Raw genomic sequence first — 21,412 nt, 5'->3', positions numbered from 1 at the left:
GTCTTCAGGGTGAAACGAGATGGAGTCTGTTAACTGTCCAGTGCTGTGCCTGACACATGGTGGACTCTGAGTAAACAAGAGTGGTCATTACCATCCCTTAGCACCACGTCTGTGACACTATGCAGGGTTCAGAGGAGTAATGGGAAGACCTTCTTGGAAACTCCAAGTTGGAGTCATTGGAGAGAGGAAGCTAAGCTTCACCCAGGACAGCCCCAATATAGCAAGGACTTCTCTGATCTCTTCAAAGGACACTTTGCAGCAGGCTCCTGGGGGCTGTAGAAGGCTCAGAGTGAGTCCTGCCACTTGTATTTTGCTGTTGCCAGACTAATTGTTCCTTGCTTGAAGTTCTGTGGCCCCAGAGACGGAGAAGGGTGGCAACAACAAGCTCTCTGGGCCCTTCTCCCCTCCCTGTGTAGCCTCCTTGTATCTCACTTCCTGGATCTTGCAAATATTTCCTTCAGCAATAAGCTGGGAGTGGCTGTTTCTCTTGGAGCAGTCTTATCTTTTGGCTGCCGAGGAAAGGGGAAGGGGAGAGGGGCTGGGACTGTGCACTCTTGCTGCTGAGATCCTGGAATGCCAAGCTATTGTGGTGAGGTTAAAAATAAAAATTCCAAACAAGAAAACTTCAAAAGGCCTAAGGAGGAGGCGGGAGGAGATTTTTCAGTCTCTGAAAATACTGGTTTTCATTTTCAATTACTATGAGCCCCTCCCCCCCCAAAAAAAGATTGTAACAAAAGGGGAAAATCTATTCATCAGAAGAACAGGCAACCTGTGCCAAGAGGAAAAGAGAAGAACAGCCCAGGACTTGGCACACGATTTGCTTTTGTTTTTGAGATGTAGGCTCCTTGCTGGTGTCAACAAAGCCCTTTCTCAGTCTTAGCTTTCATGCTTCCTCCCCTCTCTTCAGCAAGGAGCTAAAGTCTTTGAGAACACCTTGGGGATGAATGTAGTGCAAGTACCTTTTGCCTTAACTCAGGAGTCCTTGCTTCAGTGGGATTTCCCTTGGAGCCAGATAAGGCAAGTTGTAGTCTGGACACTACTACTTCTTACTAGCTGGGAAAATTAATGACCCTCTCTAAGCCTCAGGATCCTCACCTGCAAACTGGCAATAATGGTAATTACTTCAATGAGCTGGTGTGAAGATTAATAGAAATACCTACATGAAAGTGCCTACAACAGTGCGTGACACATAGTAAGTAAGAAGTAAGAAACCATAGTTCTTTTCCCTTAATTTAGCTCCTTATCCTCCACTGTAGGGAAGAATCCTTACTTCATCCCAAAGAAGAGTTGTAGATTTAAATTTCTGTGCATATAGGAGGCTTGAGCCCTTTGAAACCAGGGCCTCTAGAGACCAATATCCTTGGCTTGAGCCTGACACACTTCAATGGAAGCCTCCCATTCACCAGTCTGTTTCAGCTATTAGTGCCTGGAAAGCAAGGGCTACGGGTTTTGCTCCCCTGAGATCTGGTCACCTTGCACAGTGTAATATTGAATGACAGCTTGGATGACTTGTACACACATGGGCCCAGCTGGTCCCATCGAGGGCAGTCCTTCCCCTTTTCTGGAGTCTTGCCTAGTTCTGCTCCCCTGATGTAAATGACTCTGCAAGGTTCAGGCTGCCCTTACACAAGCTGTGTCGGTGGGAGAGCAGTGCTTTTGAAATTAGGATTGATGCAGAGAATAGCAGTTTCCAGGTTGCCTTGCTAGAGCCTAGTGCCTCAGGATAGTGTCACAGTGCCATAAATCAGGGTACTGAATGTCCCTAGAAGGGTGTGCTCTTTTCTTCCAACTGGTTCTGGAGTTGGCTACTTAGAGGTAAATTCTGTAACGCTGACATAAGTGATTAGTACCTAAACAAGACAACATAGAATATCTAGTCTTGTTGATCGTCACACTGCTTTTAAGCCTAAACTTGCCTTTTATTCTCTCTCCCTTTTAGTAGATGAGAAGAGTGAGTGAATGAGCCTAGGATTAAAATCCTTGGTTATCTAGGACCTCCTGGCTCGGCAGCCATGTAGCTGAGCTGGGACCCCAGGTCTCTTGGTTTCTTGGCTATTGAGCAGGGCTGAACATTAACCAGGGGACAGTGCAGTTCAACTCCCTTGATGGGAACAAGGAGCAGGGCTGAAGCATACAGCAGTGAAGGCTGTACACTGCACAGTTTGCACAACCATATGCAGTGGCCCTGAGTAAGGACTTCAGTCTAATAATAATAAGCATAGTTCTGTCATTTATTAATCACTTTTCCATGTACCCAGCATCATTGCTAGGTCCTTTTTATTTTATATGGTTAATCCTCACAGAAGCTTTGTTAAGATAGACATTTTACTGAAACTGAGGTAAATTAAATAATTTCCTCAAGGTCATGCAGCTTTTGGCTCTGGAGGCAGATTTTTAAATTTTACTGAAATTCAGACCCAAGTCTTTCTAACACTGTGTTCTTTGCGCTCTGCTCTGTTGCCTTCCCTGTGCCCTGGCAAGGAAAGAGTGGTAAATTTGATGACTCTCATGGAGCAGGGTTTTTCTCACCACCGCTGCAGGACATTGGCCCAACTTGAGGCTTTGGAGACGTTGCTTTCACCACCTGCATCTCATAAGATCTAGATTAGAGATGAAGGTGGGGAAGAACAGGAGAGGCAAGGACAGAAGGTAGGAATGTGTGTGCTGAGGGGTGGGACACATACTGTGCAGATTGGAAACCAACCTAACTGGAACAAATAACTCTATCCCCAAACCTCTCCCTCCAAACCACAACACTCCCATCTTTTTCACCCTGGACCTTTGTTTCCATAGTATGATCCCTGAATCACTGGTATTAGAATCCCTTGGGGAAATTGTTTAAAATGTAGATTCCTGGGCTCCACCACAGAGGTACTAAATCTCAATTTCTATTGATAGAAGTGGAGCCGAGGAGTTTGCATTTTAAACAACATCTTCAGGTAATTCCAATTAAGAGCCACTTCGATTAGGAACAACTGCCTCAGACCAATGGTTTCCAACTTTTTGGATCCCGCACCCTTCTCAGAAAGAATTTTTTTGAGCATTCACCTTTAATATGTGTTGGTAGTTTATTAATAAATTACTTATATCTACTAATGTTCTAATATTTATGTTTTTAAATGCCAAAAACAGTGAGTTTTGCATTAGTATTCTTCGATGAGAATGGTCTCTGGTTTTCCTTTATGTATGTTCTAGTTGCTGGGTTTTGGTATTGATGTTATGCAGGATTCTTTTCTTCTCCCCCTATTCTCTAGATTCCAGAATCTAGAAAGCGTAAATAGCATTGAGGTTGTCTGTTCCTTGAAGGTTGGTAGAATTAACACAAGACCATGGGAGTGTGCTGTTTTTTTGGTCAAATTTATCAAATTTTTTCCTATGATAACTGGTGGTTTACATATTCTCGTTCTTCTGCAATTAGTTTTGGTAATTATTTTTTCCTAGAAAACTAAGTTTTCAAATCTGTTTTCATAGAGTAGAGCAAAGTGTTCTCTTACTCTTTTCATTTACTTTGCAACTGTGGTTATTTCTCCATTTCTAATTTTGTGCATTTAGGGTTTTTAATTAGATTAGCAAGTGGTTTATCTGTTTTATGGTTTTATATTTTCTTTTGAAGAAAGCTTTTGGCTTTAATTATTAGTTCTATCATTTGTTTTCTAGTGTATTAACTTCTGCCATTAGTTTTATTTCTGCTTTGCTTAGGTCTGTTTTTGTGGCTCTTAACTTCTTTTGTTGAAAGCATAATTCATTTATTTTAATTTGTTTTTATGTATTAATATAAGTATTTAAGACTATCAATTTTCCTTTAACCATTGCTTTAATCAACCACATCCTCTTGCTTCTGATATTTTCATTGTTGTTATTTTCTAGGTAGTCTACAATTTTAGATTAGATCTCCTCTTTGACTTAGAGTGGGGGATATTTTCTCCCTTTTATTTTCTGTGTGCTAGAAGTATTTGTTTTTCATTTTGCTATTAATTTCTAGTGTTATTGTATTGTGACTAGATACAGTATTGTCATCAGCTGAAAAGGTCTTATATTTTGTTTCTGCTTTTTCTACCTTTGCATTTTCTATATATTTGCTTTATGAATTTTGATGCTATGTTATTTGGTACATAAAGATTCAGGGTAATTAGATCTTAATTGTGTTTTCTAATCATTAATATTATAGTGCCCTTCTTTGTCTTGTTTATTGCTTTTTGCCTTTAATTCAACTTTTTTTATGATATGAGTATCATGGTCCTTGGGTTTTTTTTGGGAATTAGCTCAGTTATTAAATATTTATTGAATGCGTACTATGTGCCAGGCAGTAGGTACCAGATGAATGAGACACGCAAGATCTCTGCCCTTGTGGGGATGTATGCTCTGAGAAAGGCAAAATAGAAAAATGATAATTAAGGATAAGTTGTCTCTACTTTAGATAAGGTGGTCAGGAAAGGCCTCTCTGCCTGATAGCATTTATCATCCTATCACTTCCCACTCACCACCTTGTTTGTTTGTTTCCTGAGGGGGGAAATGCCAGGTGGAACAGTTTGTACACAAGGGATTATTATAATCTTAAGGAGCTATAGGTGGGCTAAGGTCCAAATGAGAAGAGAATGGGGATGTGTGGCTATGAATTTCTGATCCACATGAGGGATGAGCTAGCCAGGATGGGGACTGCAGATGAGGGGAATGAAGGAGATTTTGCTTTCCATTCTATCTGACCTGGGCCACCATTATGTGTATTATTATTTTTTTGAGGAAATATTCTCAGTCTTCAACGTGACTACTGAATGGATATTCTGGCTGATGATTTAATTGAACTGCTGGAATTTCCTGTCACTAGGCAGTACTTAGCATGATGCTGATTGCTCACAGACTACAGCAGGAAACCAGATCTTCTGGCTTACAGGGCTTAACTCTTTAAACTCAGAGATTAAAGAGATGTCCTTTGCTTTGGTCCCTCTTTATTATACAGAAGTTTAACTTTTTATACATATTTAAATAAACCTGGACTTGTTTTCCTTGCATATACTTTTCTATTACTTATGAGATGAGAGTCTTATTTCACCTCACAAGTCATAGTTTTTAAGTTTTCTGATAGTTTTTTCTTATAAGTATATAATATATATATACATATATACACATATAACACATATTAAAATTTTATACACACACACACACACACACACACACACCCTTAACTCTTGAATCTGAAATTTATTTTGGTATATAATATATGGTGCAGCTCCAAATAACACTGCTCTGCAATTGTCTCAAAAATATCTATTAAATAATCTTTATCTTCTTGTTATGGAAGGTGAATTATATATGACATTTTTATAAGTAGTTTGATATGTTTCTGGACTTTCAATTATGTTCTATTGGTCAGTAAAACAGTTTTAATTATAATTGCTTTATATTATGCGTTATGCCTTACTTACCCCCCATTTCTTCTGTAGCAAAATATGTTTTTTATTATACAGTAGTCCCCATGTATCTGTGGGAGATATATTCCAAGACCCCCAGTGGATGCCTGAAACCACAGATAGTACTGAACCCTATATATACTATGTTTTTTTTTAAATACATACATACCGATGATAAAGTTTAATTTGTGAATTAGGTAGAGTAAGAGATTAACAGTAATAACTAATAATATAATAGAACATTATAACAATATACTATAATAAAAGTTATATGAATTCTGTCTCTCTCCTTGATCAACTTCCTCAACTCTGCCAGAAACGTGGCAGTGGCTTCTTCATTGACAGATGCAGCCTTTCCAGTAACTTTCCTGTTGTTCAGTCCGAACCTATTCCTAAATCTTTGTAACCATCCCTTACTTGGAGTAAATGGCTGAAGTCACTTGTTTCAGGGGATCCCTTGCTGAAGTCTTCGTATAGGCTCCATGTTTTCTGGCGCAACACGTTGCTGGCAGTCGGAACATGCTTTCTGTTCATGTCTTCCATCCACAAATTTAATGCCTTTCCATCTTACCTAAGCCCATATCATGCACTCTGGCTGTAACTTTTGCAGTTTGAGGTATGACAGCAGGCACGAATTTCTTTTTCCTTCTTCATGATTTGATGGATAGAAGATTCGTTCTTACCGTAGATCTTAGCAACCTCAGCATATGATTTTTTCCCTTTCCTTATTAAGTCAAGAACGTTCACCTTTTCACTTAAAGGAAGCACTTTACGGCTTCTCTTTGGCAGATCTAAATTGCCAGCATCTCTACTCTTAGGCCTTGGGGCCATTATTAAGTAAACTAAGGGTTACTTGAACACAAGCACTGTGACACTGTGACAGTCCATCTGATAACCTAGACAGCTACTAAGTGACTAATGGGTGGGATCCGCTGGACAAAGGGATGATTTAAGTCCTGGGCAGGATGGAGCAGGATGGCGGGAGATTTCATCACACTACTCAGAATAGTGTGCACTTTAAAACTTACGAATTGTTTATTTCGGGAATTTTTCATTTACTATTTTTTGGACTGTGGTTGACTACAGGTAGCTGAAACCTTGGAAAGTGAAACAGCGGACAAATGGGGACTACCATATCCTGCTTTATTTTGCAAGTTAACACAAAAATTCTATAAAAAGTTAAAAAGTCCTGGTGAGAATTCTGATTGGAATTGCGTTAGAAGGGTATATTTTAAATCCAAAACAGCAGATATTTGTGAATGGCCTGCTCGATGTTTTTTGGTACAAGTATAAGAACATGGACAGAAAGTATACATGCCAAATTCATGATATAGCTTGCATGTAGAGAGGCAGCAGGGGAATAGAAGTGGGGAGTGAAACAAAGGATATTATTATTTTAGAAATTCATGAAGCATAGATGGTAAAGTATTAAAATGTGCTAATTGTGGGCAGTAGGTGGGAACGTGAATATTTATTATAACAATCTCTGTATGTCTTTAAACATTTGAAATGTTTCATAATTAAAAACAAAACAAAAACAACAGATGTAGCAAGATAACCACACTTGCAAGCCCCAGAACACAGCACATTCAATCTGAGTGGGGTGGTGTGTATATCCAGACTTTGGAGCTAGACTCTCCATGTTCAAATCCTAGCTCTGCCACTTACCAGCTTTATGACCCTGAGCAATGACTTAACCTGCCCATGCCTCAGTTTCCCCAGCTATAAAATCAGGACAATAATAATAGCTACTTCCTAGGGTTATTGTGAGCATTAAATAAGTTAAGACATGGAAAGCACTTAAAACAGTGTCTGGCACTTAGTGTGCACTCAGTAAGTGTTAGCTATCAATATTATATATCATATATTATTATTACTACACTTACTACCGATATTATATTGTTTTGTGGCCATTTTAAATTTTATGTAAATGATGTTATCCAAAATTATGGGACCATCTGCAACGTGCTTGCTTTATACAACCTTTATCTGCTGTTTTGCAGGGAAATGGCTCATTCCAAGGCTAGCTTTTCATGGGCAACCCCCTTCCATCCTTGCTTTGAGAACCCAGCACTGGACTTGTCAAGCTACCGAGCAATCTCTTCTCTTGACCTCCTTGGAGACTTCAAGCACTCCTCAAAAAAACCAGAGGAAACCTCCGTTTATGAAGAGGAGAGCTCCCTAGCCTCCATGCCCCGCCCACTGCGCAGCCGGGCCTTCTCAGAGAGCCACATCAGCTTGGATCCTCAGAGCTCCCGGGCCTGGGGGCAGCATAGGAAGGAGCTCTTTACCAAAGTTGATGAGATCCAGCCAGATCCTCTGGGTGCCAGGAAGAAGGCCTTTCCTCCTCCTCGCCCTCCTCCTCCCAACTGGGAGAAGTACAGGCTCTTTCGTGCAGCCCAGCAGCAGCAGCAACAGCAGCAGAAGCAGCAAAAGCAGCAGCAGGAGGAGGAGGAAGAGGAGGAGGAAGAGGAAGAAGAGGAAGAGGGGGTGGAGGAGGAGGAGGAGGGGGAGGAGGAAGAGTTGCCACCCCAGTATTTCAGTTCAGAAACCACTGGTTCCAGTGCCCTCAATCCTGAGGAGGTCCTGGAGCAGCCCCAACCGCTGGGCTTTGGCCACCTGGAGGCTTCAAGGCAGAGCTCACAAAGCCTTCCAGCAGAGCAAGAGTCTTTTGCTCTCCATTCCAGCGATTTCCTGCCTCCAGTAAGGGGCCATTTGGGATCTCAAGCTGAGAAGGCTCTGCCCCCTTGCTATTATGGCATTGGTGGGCTTTGGAGAACATCAGAGCAGGAGACCACTGATTCCCCCAAGTAAGTGCTTATGAAAGATGTTAGGTCCCTGAAGAGGTGGCAGCATGAGTTTGAATTCCACCTTCACCATTTGCCAGCTGCGTGACCTTGGGCTGGTCAATTAAACTATTTCCAGCCTCAGTTTTCTCACCTGGAAAATGGGCATGATGATACATGGTTGTTGTGAATATGAGGATAACCCACGTAAAAGACATAGCCCCATATTTAGCACATAGTAGGTACTCAGTAAATGTCATTGATGTTCTTATCCCTAAATATCACTATCAAGGTACTATATTTATTTTTTTCTAGTTTGTCTTTAAGGTATGCATCAGTTTCTGGCCCCTGAGCAATAAGGCATTAAACCCTTATTGCCTTGTGGCCTTTTCCAGAAGCCTGGCTCAGGTCCTTTTCTGCCTTTTCTGCTGCTTGCTCTCTAGAACAAGAGGCCAGCTCACAACCTGACCTGCCTCTGCTCTGGGATCTGTCTGAGCTTCTAAACTCTTCCCCCACCCCCAGCATCAAAGGTGTTCCTGGGGTTGGATGCTTTATGCCCTGACCATTCCTTACAACAGCCAAAGGCATTCTTTTCATCTTCCAGTTTCTCCATCACCCCCACCCTTGTTTCCTCTGCCTCTTTGCATTTGCTTCAGTGGGCAAATGGTAGTACCAAAAGTGGTAGTTGACAGGGTCAGCTGTCTGGGCAGAGAGGCCGAAGAAGGAGTGTACTCTGGCCACAGAACTGTTCCCTTCACTGTGCCAATGCTCATTGGTGTGCCCCACAATGTGTGGTTGTCCTCTTTGCTCCAAAACAAAAGAGCTTTGGCTTTCGGCTCTGCCAATCCTCCTGTAGAGAGCTCCACCCACTCTCTGCTGGGGATGGGGATGAGGGGCAGGTGTCTATCCTTCCAGTGCTTTCTTTAAATACCTTTACAGAAGGAACTTGTCTGAGACTTGTTGCTCTTAGAAGTACCTTGTTATTGTGTCTTTTACTGACGGACGAATCCATTACTTGGCTATCTGGAGCTAGTTGACAAGTTTTCCAGCCTAAGATGCCACAGGCACAGCAATTATAGGGCCTGGCTCCCAGACACTATGAGAATTTCTTGTCAGATCCCTAGTGGCTGCTTCTCAAGCTGCCCATCTAGCTGGGGAGTATTCTTATTGTAATTAGAAAACATTTGTGGAAAGTGACTGTGGATTGTTACCTATCACAGCAGAGAGAAGGGAAGGCAACCTAGCACATAGTAGGCACTTACTATTTCTGAAGAAAGAATGAATAAATGAATGAATGATCACGTATTAAGCATTTGATATGTGTCAGACACTGCTAGTCATTTTATATCTATTATTTCATTGAATTCTCCCAACGGCCCTATGGGCCATTATTATCCCCATTTGACAGATGCGGAAACTAAAGCTGAGTAAAATAAGGGACTACCTGACTCAGAATTACACAGAAAAGACTCAAAGCCACATCTTACTCCAAAATCCATGCTTCTTTTGCCATCCTAGGCAGCCTCTCTCAGGGAGATCTGGTTCCTGCAGTAGCCAGGCCTTTACTTAGACCTCCTGCCCCCTAGAAGGCAATGTGTACCAGAGGTAGTAGTTACAGGCCCCAGGCTTACCCCTTTCAGCCTCCTAGTCCTTCCTTCTTTATGTACCTCCATTCATCTTGGCACCTTGTCCAGAGAGAAGGAAATTGCTATTACTAGAGATCTTGTAACTTGTTCCACAGATTTTTTTTTTCTTATTGACTATGGAATGCAAGGGGAAACATTTGTTTGCACACAAGCCTGGCTTGTGGCTGCAAAAAATCAATTATAGATGCTTCTTTGAGTGATGGAGATTTAAGGAAAAACATCATTCCCGACATAGCTAATATTTTTTGCCTCTTTACTATGTGCCAAGTATTGTTCTAAGCACATTTGTGTATTGACTGATTTAATCTTTACAACAAGCCTATGAAATAGATACCATTAGTTTCCTACAGTTTTTAGATGAGAAAAGTGAGGCACAGGGATATAAATTAAGTTGCAGAAGATCACAGGTAGCCAGAACCCAGATAGTCTGGCTCACTGTGCCAACTACATCACCCCAGGATCTCTGGGCTCCTCAAGAAGATCCTATTCCAGACCCTCAGAGAGCACAGGGTTCTACCCAGCAGGAAGTGCCTTTAAGGTTTTGTAAGGGAAAGTAGTGTTAAGGGCAAGTAGATGTGTAATATTTTGAATCTAAAATGCAAAAAAAAAAAAAAAAAAGACATCCTAATTTCAGCCACGTTAAACTAGAGTCTCTCTCTAACCCACGTACTCTTTAGTTACAAAATGTCAGGATGCATGTAGAAGCAGGTGAGTGAAATTATTGAGCATTGGTTAAATCTGATAACTCTGATTCAGTTACAGGTATAGTTTGCTTTATGGACTCTGCATTTTCTCTCAGTGCTCTGGAGAAGGAATCTTATTTTTGCAACAAAGTTCATTATCAAGGTCAAATTATGTTCTCATGGATCTCCTATAACCTCTGCCCTATTAATGGAGAGTATGAGGAGAGGAGCCCTAGAACACAGTGCCTGATATGATACACTATAATATAGTACAGGGCCATGTCTGCTAGGGAACTGAGTCTCTAATTAGCACATCCTTTTTCAAAATTTTTCTCCAGTTTTATTGAGATATAATTGACAGATAGCCACATCCTTTTTTAAAAAAAAATTCTGTGCTTTCTTTCAGTACTTTCTTTCAACTCGCACACATGCCCCTAAATATTTTTCTTATAGGTAGGAATTCCCTAAATTCATACGTTTATACTTCCTCCAGAATGTTCTCTCTTCTCTGCTAACATAGATACAGTCCAGCCAGAAAATTCCTTACACGCAGGGTTTTATGTGATGTCAAGTTGACCCTTTGGCAGTATAGTATAGTGGCGAAAAGCACAGATTCTGGAGTTAGGTCACCTAGGTCTAAATCACAGGTCTGCCATTTACTGTCGTGATCCCGGGAAAGTCACTTTACCTCTCAGTGCCTCATGTTCCTTATCCATAAAATGGTTGTCATGAGCATTACATTTTATGTCTATATTTACACACACACACACACACACACACACACATATCTTAGGACAGCTCCTGGGCATAGTAAGCACTATGTGAATGTTAGCTAGTAGTGCTCTTTTATCAGTGCTATCAGCTTAAAAACCTCCATGTAAAATGAATACCTAGGATGAGCGATATTGGCATGCCCAAATTTCTTTTGTGTGATGAATTAGGAGACAGCATAGCATGAATCAGTAAATAGCTGTGGAGCCTTTTACCCATTATTTTTGACCTTTATCTTAGAGCTGCAAATAGCTGCAAAAATGACTAATGAGTTTCTCCTATTTTTCCTTTCAAACAGCTAGAGGTTAGTGAAGGGGCAGTGACACAGACAGGTGGAGGGTAGGGATGGCTGGGAGGCAACAAGAACATAGTGGGGGTGGGTCTCCCCCTTACATAAACCATAGGCGGAATTACTTGCCCCTCCATCACTGAACCCTAACATTGAAGCATTTCATTTCTTTCCTCACATTAGACCAGAAGCTTTGATGGCAGAAGAGTCCAAACCTAAGCCAGCATGGAGCCAGAGCTACTTCTTTCCTGAGGAGCAGTTCTCTTTCATGGGCTGGGGCTCCGAGAAGCAGCACCTCAACCCCGCAGGCTTCAGTGAACCCAAGACAACAGGGTCTGCTGTTACACTGGTCAAGCCCCTGGGCACCACTGGTTCCATTTCCCCCCATTTCATTCTGCAACCATGGAGGAGGCTGGGACCATTGGGGATATGCCAGAAGTTGAGAGATGTTATCCCTTCTCAGGCCAAAGGCCTGCCCCACCTCAGGCAATCTCAGAAGAGTTCATGAGAGATGTGGTGGGCCGTGACAGGTCTCTCTGGCAGGGGTGCTAAACTCAGCCTCCAACACGGTGACCACTGCTGAGGTCATGGGTGACCTCTTTGCTGTGGGAGAGATGCAGTGGAGGGGTTATTTCAAGCAGGAGTGGCACCACCAGGAAAGGCGAAATGATGAGCGTGTCCAGGAAAGCCATGGGGTGCCTTTGTAAGCAAGCAGACTAGATAGAGCCAGGTCGGGCTGGCATCCAGGATGGGTAGGATGGAACCCAACAGTCTTAGAGGACAAATAGCTAAGGTCTCAGACATGTCCCTACCACCTAACCCCTCCCGCGGGATCCATATACTGGAACCCTGAACCAAGGGGAATCATTGATGATCAGAAGCCTGGAACTTTAGGGGCCTGCTAGTTTTTTTGGATTTTATTGGGGTATTAATGACCAAACCCATTGATCTCTAAAGAAGTCCCCCCAACTGTGGAAGTCAGGGATGTAGAAATAGCCTTCTAAGTTCTTAAAGTTGGCCTTGACTTGGTTTCTAGAGAGCCTTCACATGGCCTGTTTATGTTTGAACAGTGCCTCCCCGTCCATTATTTCCTTATTTTATAACTCCTTGGTGAAGCAGGGTCCCATTTTATAAATGGGGAAATTAAGAAGCAGAAAGGTCAGCAGGCTGTCAACAGAGGTGCTCAGATGGTCATTTTTTGTTTCCACAGACAAGAGTTTCAGCACTTCTCACCTCCTCAGGGTGCCCCAGGGATCCCTACCTCTTATTCAGCATATTACAATATTTCTGTGGCCAAAGCAGAGCTGCTGAACAAGTTGAAAGACCAACCCGAGATGGCAGAGATGGGCCTGGGAGAGGAGGAAATTGACCACGAACTGGCTCAAAAAAAGGTGAAGTTTTTGGCATGCCTTAGAGATTTACTGCATTTAGCTTGAGTGTGTCTGGAGGTTGACCTGCCCTCTACACTCTCCAGAATATCTTGGTACATTCCTGTATTTTCAATATGGAAATCAAATAGCCTGTCTGGGTTTCTCACAAACGCAACTCCAGTCTCTCTTTGATCCAGTCAATAATAGAAATAATAGTATAGTAATCATCATCATCATCATCACAGTGTCTCTCAAATCCTAAAACCAACTCTATAAGATAGACATTACTGTCTTCTTTTTACCGGTTGAGAGGACCAGATTGCCCAGGGTTACAGACTAAATGTTGATCCAGGACTCAAAGTCAAGACTGTCTGACTCTCTACTCTGAAATAAGCCAGCCTTGTAAGTAACTCGCTACCCAAGGCACATCAGAGTTTTTGCCAGTGAGCTCTAACCAATGGCAGCCATTGATTTTATTCTGTGTAACTTTCAAAGAGAGAGCAGACTGGCCAAGAAAGAAAAGGAAAAATTATAGGCCAGTCAACTTTAATATTTATTTGCAAGGATAGTCAATCATCTCTTAAAAGTACTAAAATAGATAAATGGAGATGATGTTGTTCTGAAGCCTCCCCTTTCTTCCTCTAAGTACCACTAGCCTGGGTTTCTAATCAAATTCCTGGAATCACTTTGCCCTCCCTGCACTTACCCCTTTTATTTCATAAGCAAATAGGGTTTCCATGGCAACCTCAAAGGCCCAATTTACCACTTTGTAGACATCTGAACTCAATGCAAATTGCTCTTCTGCCCATATTTCTTATTCAGGACATGACCTGTACAAAAGCTCAAGGCCATTTGCAAGAGACCCCCACCACTTTCCAATCTGAAGCAAAATGTCAGGGAAAGAATAGGAAGCATGGTGGCATCAAAGTTTTATTGATCCAGGTGCCTGCTTCCTTGGATTCCATGTTTCCTAAGTATGACAGGGCTGCTCCTGGCTCACTCAGGATTTTTTTATTAGGAGCAAACCTAATAAATGTCTGATGAGGAGAAGAGAGACATGATCAGAAATGGCAAAGCACAGAACAGCAGATAGTGACTTGAAGTGATTGTGGGTGGGCTAAGACAGTTTTTGTCTCTGAGGAAAATAGGTGAGGAAGGTCACCAATTTGTAATATCCCAGAAAAGCCACTCAGCTCTAGCTGGGTCTGTGATGACTCTACAGCTCTATCCACTACCCTTTCCCCAGAGTTGAAGTTCAGGTTATAAAGCCCAAGTGCTGAGAAACAAAGGGCTCTGTCCACTTTCTTCCTTCCAGATCTATGGGACCTAAGAGCTGGGGGTAGGTAGGTGACTTTCCAAGTTGATCATTTGGCCCCCAGCCCTCCCTTGTCCCTGGCACTGAGTTTTGTTTGGGAAAGCAGAGGGTGCGGATATAACTTGGAGCTTCTTGGCATCTAATTGTGTTGCCTCGTTCATATCATCGATCCTTAATTTCCAGTGGGTTTTGGAAATTTCCCTAAATGTAAACCTATTACACTTTACACTAAGATCATGGTGAGCTCCTGACTTTTGACCAGTTCTGAATTATGACACCTGGCCCAGACCCAGAGCAGGCTCTCTTGTCCTTTGTGACCTCGGACATCTCTAAATAAAGGACGAGAAAAGAACATACTCTACATAACTACAAGCTTATGCTCCCAGAGTGCCTGAGCAGGAATAGTAATAAAACACTGAAGCATACTTCCTATATAGAAGACACTATTCTAAGCATGTAGTATGTATTAACTCATTTCATTCTCATAACAACACTATGAGGTAAGTAATATTGTTACCCCATCTTTTAGATGGTGAAATTGAGGCACAGAGAGGTTGAGTAACTTGCTCAGGTTTACACCATTACTTTGTGGCAGAGCCGGGGTTCAAACCCAGGTAGTCTGGCACTAGAGTCCATGCCATTGACCATAATGCAATACTGACTGCAAAGGCAGGGAGCAACCTGGGACAGGTCTATTCTTGTCAGGACCTTGCAGCTAGACAGGTATCCATTAGCTCAGAGTGCCAGGTGGTGGTGGTGGTGGTGGTGGTGGTAGTAGTAGTAATAGTAGTAGTAGTAGTAGTAGTAGTAACAGCATCAATATACATATATTGAGCACTTAATGTGCCAGGCACAATACTAAGTACTTCTATGATCTCATCTAACCCTCACAACAATGGAGGGTTGGTGGGGGGGGCACTTCTCCAATTTACAGATGAGGAAACAGAAGTCTCAGTGGGATTGGGTATCTTGCCCAAGGTCACACAGTTTGGAGGAGGTGGAATTGGAATCCAGGCATCTCTGACTCTAAAACTGCACTCTACCACACTACCTTCCTGTGAGTGCAGTCCCACAACTGGCTACACCTATAGGGGAGACAAATCAGAAGACACAAGCAGTCCTTCCCTTGAGAAACTCACAATCAGTGGTAGGAGAGGGATCAGATGCACACACAGGAAACAGAAAGTGAACAACCTCAAATTACACTCAAGGCTTCTCATTCTAAAAGACTGGAGAGTTTAGAAAGGAAAAAGATCATTGAGAGAGGAGTTATGGGGGCAGGGGCTTCCAGCAGGGGAGGGTAGGGGCAAAGCTGGGCTCTGAAGAAAGAATGGGAATAGCCAAAGTGAAGGAAGAGATAAAGAGCTGGCAGAACTGCATAAGCAAATCAGGAATATAAGAATGAGGGTTGTGAACACAGCATGAGGGGCTAATCCTCAGAGGTTCTGAGGAGTGAGATTAGAATGGTAGGGTGAGGCCAGACTGAATCATAATCATAGCAGCTGCTTTTATTGAGCACTTAGTCTGTGCTAAACCCTTGGCATGCATTATCTCATTGAACCCTTATTACAATTCAGTGAAGTAGGTACTGCAGTTACCCCATTCTGCAGATAAAGAAAGTAAAACTCCATAAAGAAATTCACCTAAGGTCACACAGCTAGGAAGTGGCAGAGCTAGCAGTCAAACCTAGTCATTGTGACTCCAGGACTCACACTTTTATCCAAAAGGCCTCAGAAGCCAAGCTGAGTGGGGGAAGATCTAGCACAGTGTCATCAACATCAGAGGTACTGAAATGGATTGAAGGAGAATGAATGAAGTAATAGGCAAACACTTGATGGCAGTGCTTTTCTTACCTATGCTCTCACAAGCATTCCTGTTTATTAAATAGCCTCAGCAAGTATTTAGTAAGTTACATTTGGCAAACGAGAACTAGCCAATGGGTACCACTCATCTAATGCCAAGAAGTTTGGTGGTGACAGAGATTCCTAGCATATCTGAAGAGATGGGAAAGAAGGTGCCTGTCCAGAAAACTGGAATTGCTCACGACTTGCTCAGGTTTCCTTTGTTTCCAGTGACTAGCGTAGAGCCCGCCTTCAGTTATTTAGATCTCAAAACAGAGGTTCCAGGCACAGATCCGTTTCTGTCAGTCCCCATTCTCACCCTTTGCTTCTCCTGTTTATTTCTCCTAGATTCAGCTCATCGAAAGCATTGGCAGAAAACTTTCTGTCCTGCAGGAGGCCCAGCGAGGATTGCTGGAGGACATCACTGCCAATTCTGCCCTTGGGGAGGAGGTGGAGACCAACCTAAAAGCCGTCTGCAAATCCAATGAGTTTGAAAAATACCGTTTGTTTATTGGGGACCTGGACAAAGTAGTCAACCTGTTGCTGTCACTCTCTGGTCGACTGGCCCGTGTGGAAAATGCTCTCAACAGCATCGATTCAGAGGCCAACCAGGAGAAGGTAGGGTTGAGGTCTCCGGGGTGTGGATGGAGGGAAGTGCCATCTGCTTCTTCCCAGGGATCCCTCTTTCAAGTTTGGCTAGTCTGGAGGCAGCAGAGCATAGTGTGAATAGTGTGGGCACTGGCTTTTAAGTGGAAATTCTGGCTTTACCACTAAGTAACTGTGTGATTGTGGGCAATTCACTTAACCTCGCTCTGTCTCCATCCCTTCAAAAATAGGGTAAACACACTACCTACCTCATGGGGTTGTGAAACTTAAATTGGATAATCCATGTTAATGACTTAAAACAGAGCCTGGAACAAGATAAACACTAAATCATTGCTAGCTGCCAGTAGTAGTAGTAGTAGTAATAGTAGCAAGTAGTTGAGATTGGGAGTCTGTCAATTTCATAGGTTGGGACGCTCTGCGTAATTCCTGAACCCAAATGGCATTACCTTTTTCTATCCAAGTGGTTCTTGGATACAAATTTGAACCCACAGTGAAAGGCACATATGCTTGTGCATACACACATGGATACACACACACACACACACACACACACACACACACACACACACACACACACACACTCACACAGAGACACACACTGTTTTGGAAGCATCATCACAGCGATGGTTTTTTTTACCAGATGGAAGGTGTACGAGCTGGCTTTGTCAGAGCCTTCCCCCACCCCAATCCCAGTGGTGGTCCACAGATTAACAACAGTTTAGCGATAGAAAGAGGTGATTGCTCATCCCCCATCCAGAATTGCTGTCATGTTTATCCTCCCCTTGCTACAGGAAAGAAAGGCTTTTGCATGAAGGTGGACTTCAGGGCAAGAAATGTAGGACTGATCACTGAGCAGAGGGGCTAGTGGCTTTGTGGGAGCATCACTGGTGGAGCACTGGGTCGGGCAGATGACTGGTCATTGGGATATAGCCCTTATTGGTCTTCTGCTTCCCCAGTTGGTGCTGATAGAGAAGAAGCAGCAGCTGACAGGGCAGTTGGCAGATGCCAAGGAGCTGAAGGAGCACATGGAGCGCCGGGAGAAGCTGGTGTTTGGTATGGTCTCCCGCTATCTGCCTCAGGACCAGCTCCAAGATTACCAGCACTTTGTGAAGATGAAATCTGCTCTCATCATTGAACAGCGAGAGCTGGAAGAGAAGATCAAGCTCGGGGAAGAGCAACTCAAATGTCTCAGGGAGAGCCTACTCCTGGGGCCCAGTAATTTCTAATTCCACCAGCAGACTGCCTACACCATCCCTGCCCCTCCATAATGGGAAGCGCTTTCAATCCTTGTTAGCACTTTGTTAGCAAGTAGATAACAGTTAGTTAGTTAGCAGTTTGTTCCATATTCTCTACCCTGGACGTCTCTCACTGCCCCTTAACCTAGCAGTGTTCCCAACCAGCTAAGAGGACCTGGGGAGGCCCCAAGCTTCTACCCAAGGGAGTAGAAGCAAGAAGCAGGAGCTGCAGCAAAGTGTGATCATACAACCACACTTTCCTTCCCACAGTTTGCACGGCCAAGCATTCACCACACACAGGACCAACAAAGTGCCTTCATTATTCTTTGTACTAGGACACCAGGAACATCATGTACTCAGCCACCCACCCACACCATCATCAGCCTTTGAAGTCTCTCTCAGAGAGAAGTTGCCTGTGCAGCTCCACTCTTCCCCAGGGCTCGTGGCCCAGCCATTTCCCACAGAGATCTGGCTGTCTTGAGGGCATTCACCTACCACCAGCTTCAGGGCCTCACCCCACTTTGCAGTAGGAAGCACAGAAGGAGCAATGACATTTAACAGAATGTGAGCAAAGGTTGGGAATCGCCTGATACCCTGCTAGAAGGAGCTATGCTTAAACAAACTGGCTCTACCCCTGCCTTCCCCATTACCTAGTTGAGGGGGAGGAGGCCTATCTTCAGCCCCAGCTAGCGTGGCCCTCCTCCTGTCCTAAGACTTTGGCCTACCACTTCCTGTTTCATCTTGCCTTCTCACTGCTGGGAGTTACAGGTGCCTACCCTAAGGGCTTCACACTATGGGCCATGAATAGCTCTACTAAAGCTGACTTCTGGATACATGTTTTATTATTGGGGGGAGGGGGTTGTTGTTATATTTTAAATGGCCTTTTGATTTTATTTATTTTTATGTCTTGATGGGTTTTTTTTTCTTTTTTAACTAATAAGGTAAGAAGAGGGGAGTTGGAGAGGGAAAAGTTAGCCCAGAAGGAAAGCATTGTCTGCAGATCAGCCTGAATTCACCATGGCTAGGTAAGCAAGTGCCAAGGCCTTGAATTCTTCCCACCATAGCTAACAAGTGTCTAAGGAAGGAGTTCTCACTTCAAACTCAGAGTTTCCCCACTGTGGCCTGGCCATATACTTCCCTTGAAGTCTGGATGACCGTGAGCTTAGAGTTCCCCAACCGGCTTCAACTGCTTCATATTTTTTCTTGAAACCAAAGAAATCTGAAAGGGACAAAGGTTCACCCATTTCTCTACCATTTCCAAGCTAAGGAAGGCGTAGAGGTGAGCTCAGGAAGAGCTCCTCTATCTAATTGTTTTCTTATCCTGTGGCCTGGCTCGAGGAACCGAAATTCATGGTAGCTGGAAGCTCCAGCCAGGGCCAGCCCCCCAGAGCAAGTTATAATCCAGCCGGGATCTTAGGCACACAAATAATGAATGCTGCTGCTGTGGCCACCGGTAGCCAGTTTCTATCCTGGAAAAGCCCTCAGGTGGGTGATGGCAGGAAGGGAGTTGTGGCCAAATGCTGCCCTGTTACCCAGCTCCGTCTTCTGTTCCTTGCTAACTGGGGCCCATGCTTGGTATTGCACAGCCCTGTGTAGCCAACCCGGCATTGGCATCGCTTCTAGTTACTGCTCAGTTCCTCAGGGTCCTTGGAGGTTAACTGTAGCAGCAGGGGTGCCTCATTCAACCAAAGAATTTGCCAAGGAACTTTGCTGCTGCTACAAATACTGGTTGCTAGCTTCCGTTTCCTCTTCATTGTATTTGGAAACAATGGAAGAATCTTGGCCAGCAGGGTGTCCTGTGGGGAGGGGTGCCCTGAGTATGCTCTTAGTACACTGCTGCTGTCAGAACCACTGTTAAAATGTCAACCTGCCATTCTCCCATCAAGTGGAGGATTCTGCTCTATTCAGGAAGGCTGATGGCTTATAAAGGGCTAGGTTTACCTAAGCCAAGGTTGCATGAGATGGGGGAATGCTTTGAATAGAGGCTGTGGTTGCCATCATTTTTTTTTTTTTTTTTTTTTTTTTTTTTTTTTTGTAAACAGGCTCTTAAACAGTGAGCAGGCGGAGATGTCCTGTATTGGGGAGGATGAGGCCAATGTAGCCCATCATTCTAATGTTTTTTTTTTTTTTTTTTTTTTTGGCCAGAACAGCTTTTTGGGAATATAGTCCAGGGAAAAAAGTAGCCACTTACCTGGACACCATGACCATGCTCTGGGCTTTTCTAGTCAGCATTAGAATGATTGTATCTTAAGCTTATCAGACTAAAACTACTATTGACTTTGTTATTTGTGTTCCTTATCCCACCTCCAATTATTTTAAAGTTGGGATCAGAGTACAAGAATGCTCATTTTCACACGGAGGGACAGTTTCCAAAGCACTTAATACTATAGTGAGCAGTGAAGCTCGGCAAAGGTGAATGACCAGACAGGCACAGATGCCTCACAATGCTGACGTGGCAGGCCCATCATGAGTGATAGCACTGCAAAGCCACCGGTATTACTTGAGATGCAGTATCTCTTGCCTGTTCTCATTTCCTGTGCTCAGCCCTCCACCAAGGCCTGCCAGGGAGTAGCAGTTTGGAAGGCAGGGCAAGGGATTTCCTCGTACAGGCCACAGTGGGTAATGTGTAAGCACAGCGGTTGAAATTTAGAGAGGAATCAGTGTAAGGGGCTTTGGGTAATTGAGTCTCCTTGAGTCCCACCAGCTGCAGGCTCAGCCAGGGTAGAGCAGTAAATGCTCAAGGGGAAGCCAAGAGAAAGGACAGAGACACTGAAAAAAAAAAAGCCCTAGAAAGTGAGAGACTGGAAGCTGAGGAACGGAGAGGGTGAAAAGATGAAAAGCCTCTTTCAAGGCCAGGTTCAGGTTCTGTTTTCCATTTCACCTCATGTGCCAAAAAGCTGCCGAGGGGCACCGGAGCCACAGCCTTAACCCCAGCCTCCCTAAAGGTGCTGCTCTGCCAGTAGCAGGCCCCAAATGGAGGAAGCTGGGCACATTTCTGGCCACTTCCTCCTGTCTGGAGCTTGATGTCTCCCTCTGTCTTTGCCAAAGGAGTTGTCTATGCCAATAATATTTCTGTAACAGCATATTGTATTCTTTGAAGATTAGTAGTTCTTTAGAGGGGGGTGGGGCAGGGGGCAATTTCTATAGAGAAAGAACCAGTGTTTGTTTGTTGTACAAATGTTGGGGGGGTCATCTATCCCACGTGAAGCTATTATTTTTCTGAATCTTATTGTTTCTGCGTTTGTGTCCTCCACCACTCCCTTCTTGGCTGACATTGATATGCCTGCCAGATTGTCATCAAGGGTCATACTTCAATAAAAGGTGCTAAGGACAAAAAAAAATTATCTCACGTGTTTTGACTAAGGTCATGGAAATTCCCTAATAATAAATATTCTGCTGAAAAGTATTGGAAAGGAATTTGGTCACCTATCCATAGTCCTTCATAAGTAACCGTATGATCAG

The 21,412-nt window shown here is 43.5% G+C and overlaps 1 protein-coding gene across 9 annotated transcripts in view; it reads left to right on the top strand.

Moving 5' to 3' along the window:
* SHROOM4 (shroom family member 4) overlaps nucleotides 1–20,781 on the top strand; it is a 201,905-nt gene extending 181,124 nt beyond the window's left edge. For 7 of the 9 annotated variants that reach the window (XM_082375983.1, XM_082375988.1, XM_082375986.1 and 4 more), the window contains 5 exons: nucleotides 7,412–8,218; nucleotides 11,767–11,916; nucleotides 12,794–12,974; nucleotides 16,458–16,727; nucleotides 17,672–20,781. In XM_082375983.1, the coding sequence (XP_082232109.1) occupies nucleotides 7,412–8,218; nucleotides 11,767–11,916; nucleotides 12,794–12,974; nucleotides 16,458–16,727; nucleotides 17,672–17,941 (1,678 nt within the window). In that variant the 3' untranslated portion in view covers nucleotides 17,942–20,781. The remainder of the gene's footprint in view (nucleotides 1–7,411; nucleotides 8,219–11,766; nucleotides 11,917–12,793; nucleotides 12,975–16,457; nucleotides 16,728–17,671) is intronic. The other 2 variants (XM_082375984.1, XM_082375991.1) reach the window with 2 other exon arrangements.
* The last annotated feature ends 631 nt before the right edge of the window (nucleotides 20,782–21,412 follow it).

The sequence above is a fragment of the Balaenoptera borealis genome, assembly GCF_965194805.1.
Source record: "Balaenoptera borealis genome assembly, chromosome: X".
In the NCBI taxonomy this organism is placed as follows: Eukaryota; Metazoa; Chordata; class Mammalia; order Artiodactyla; family Balaenopteridae; genus Balaenoptera; species Balaenoptera borealis.
The sequence above is the reverse complement of the archived record's forward strand: the minus strand, read 5'-3'. Positions and strand labels throughout refer to the sequence as shown.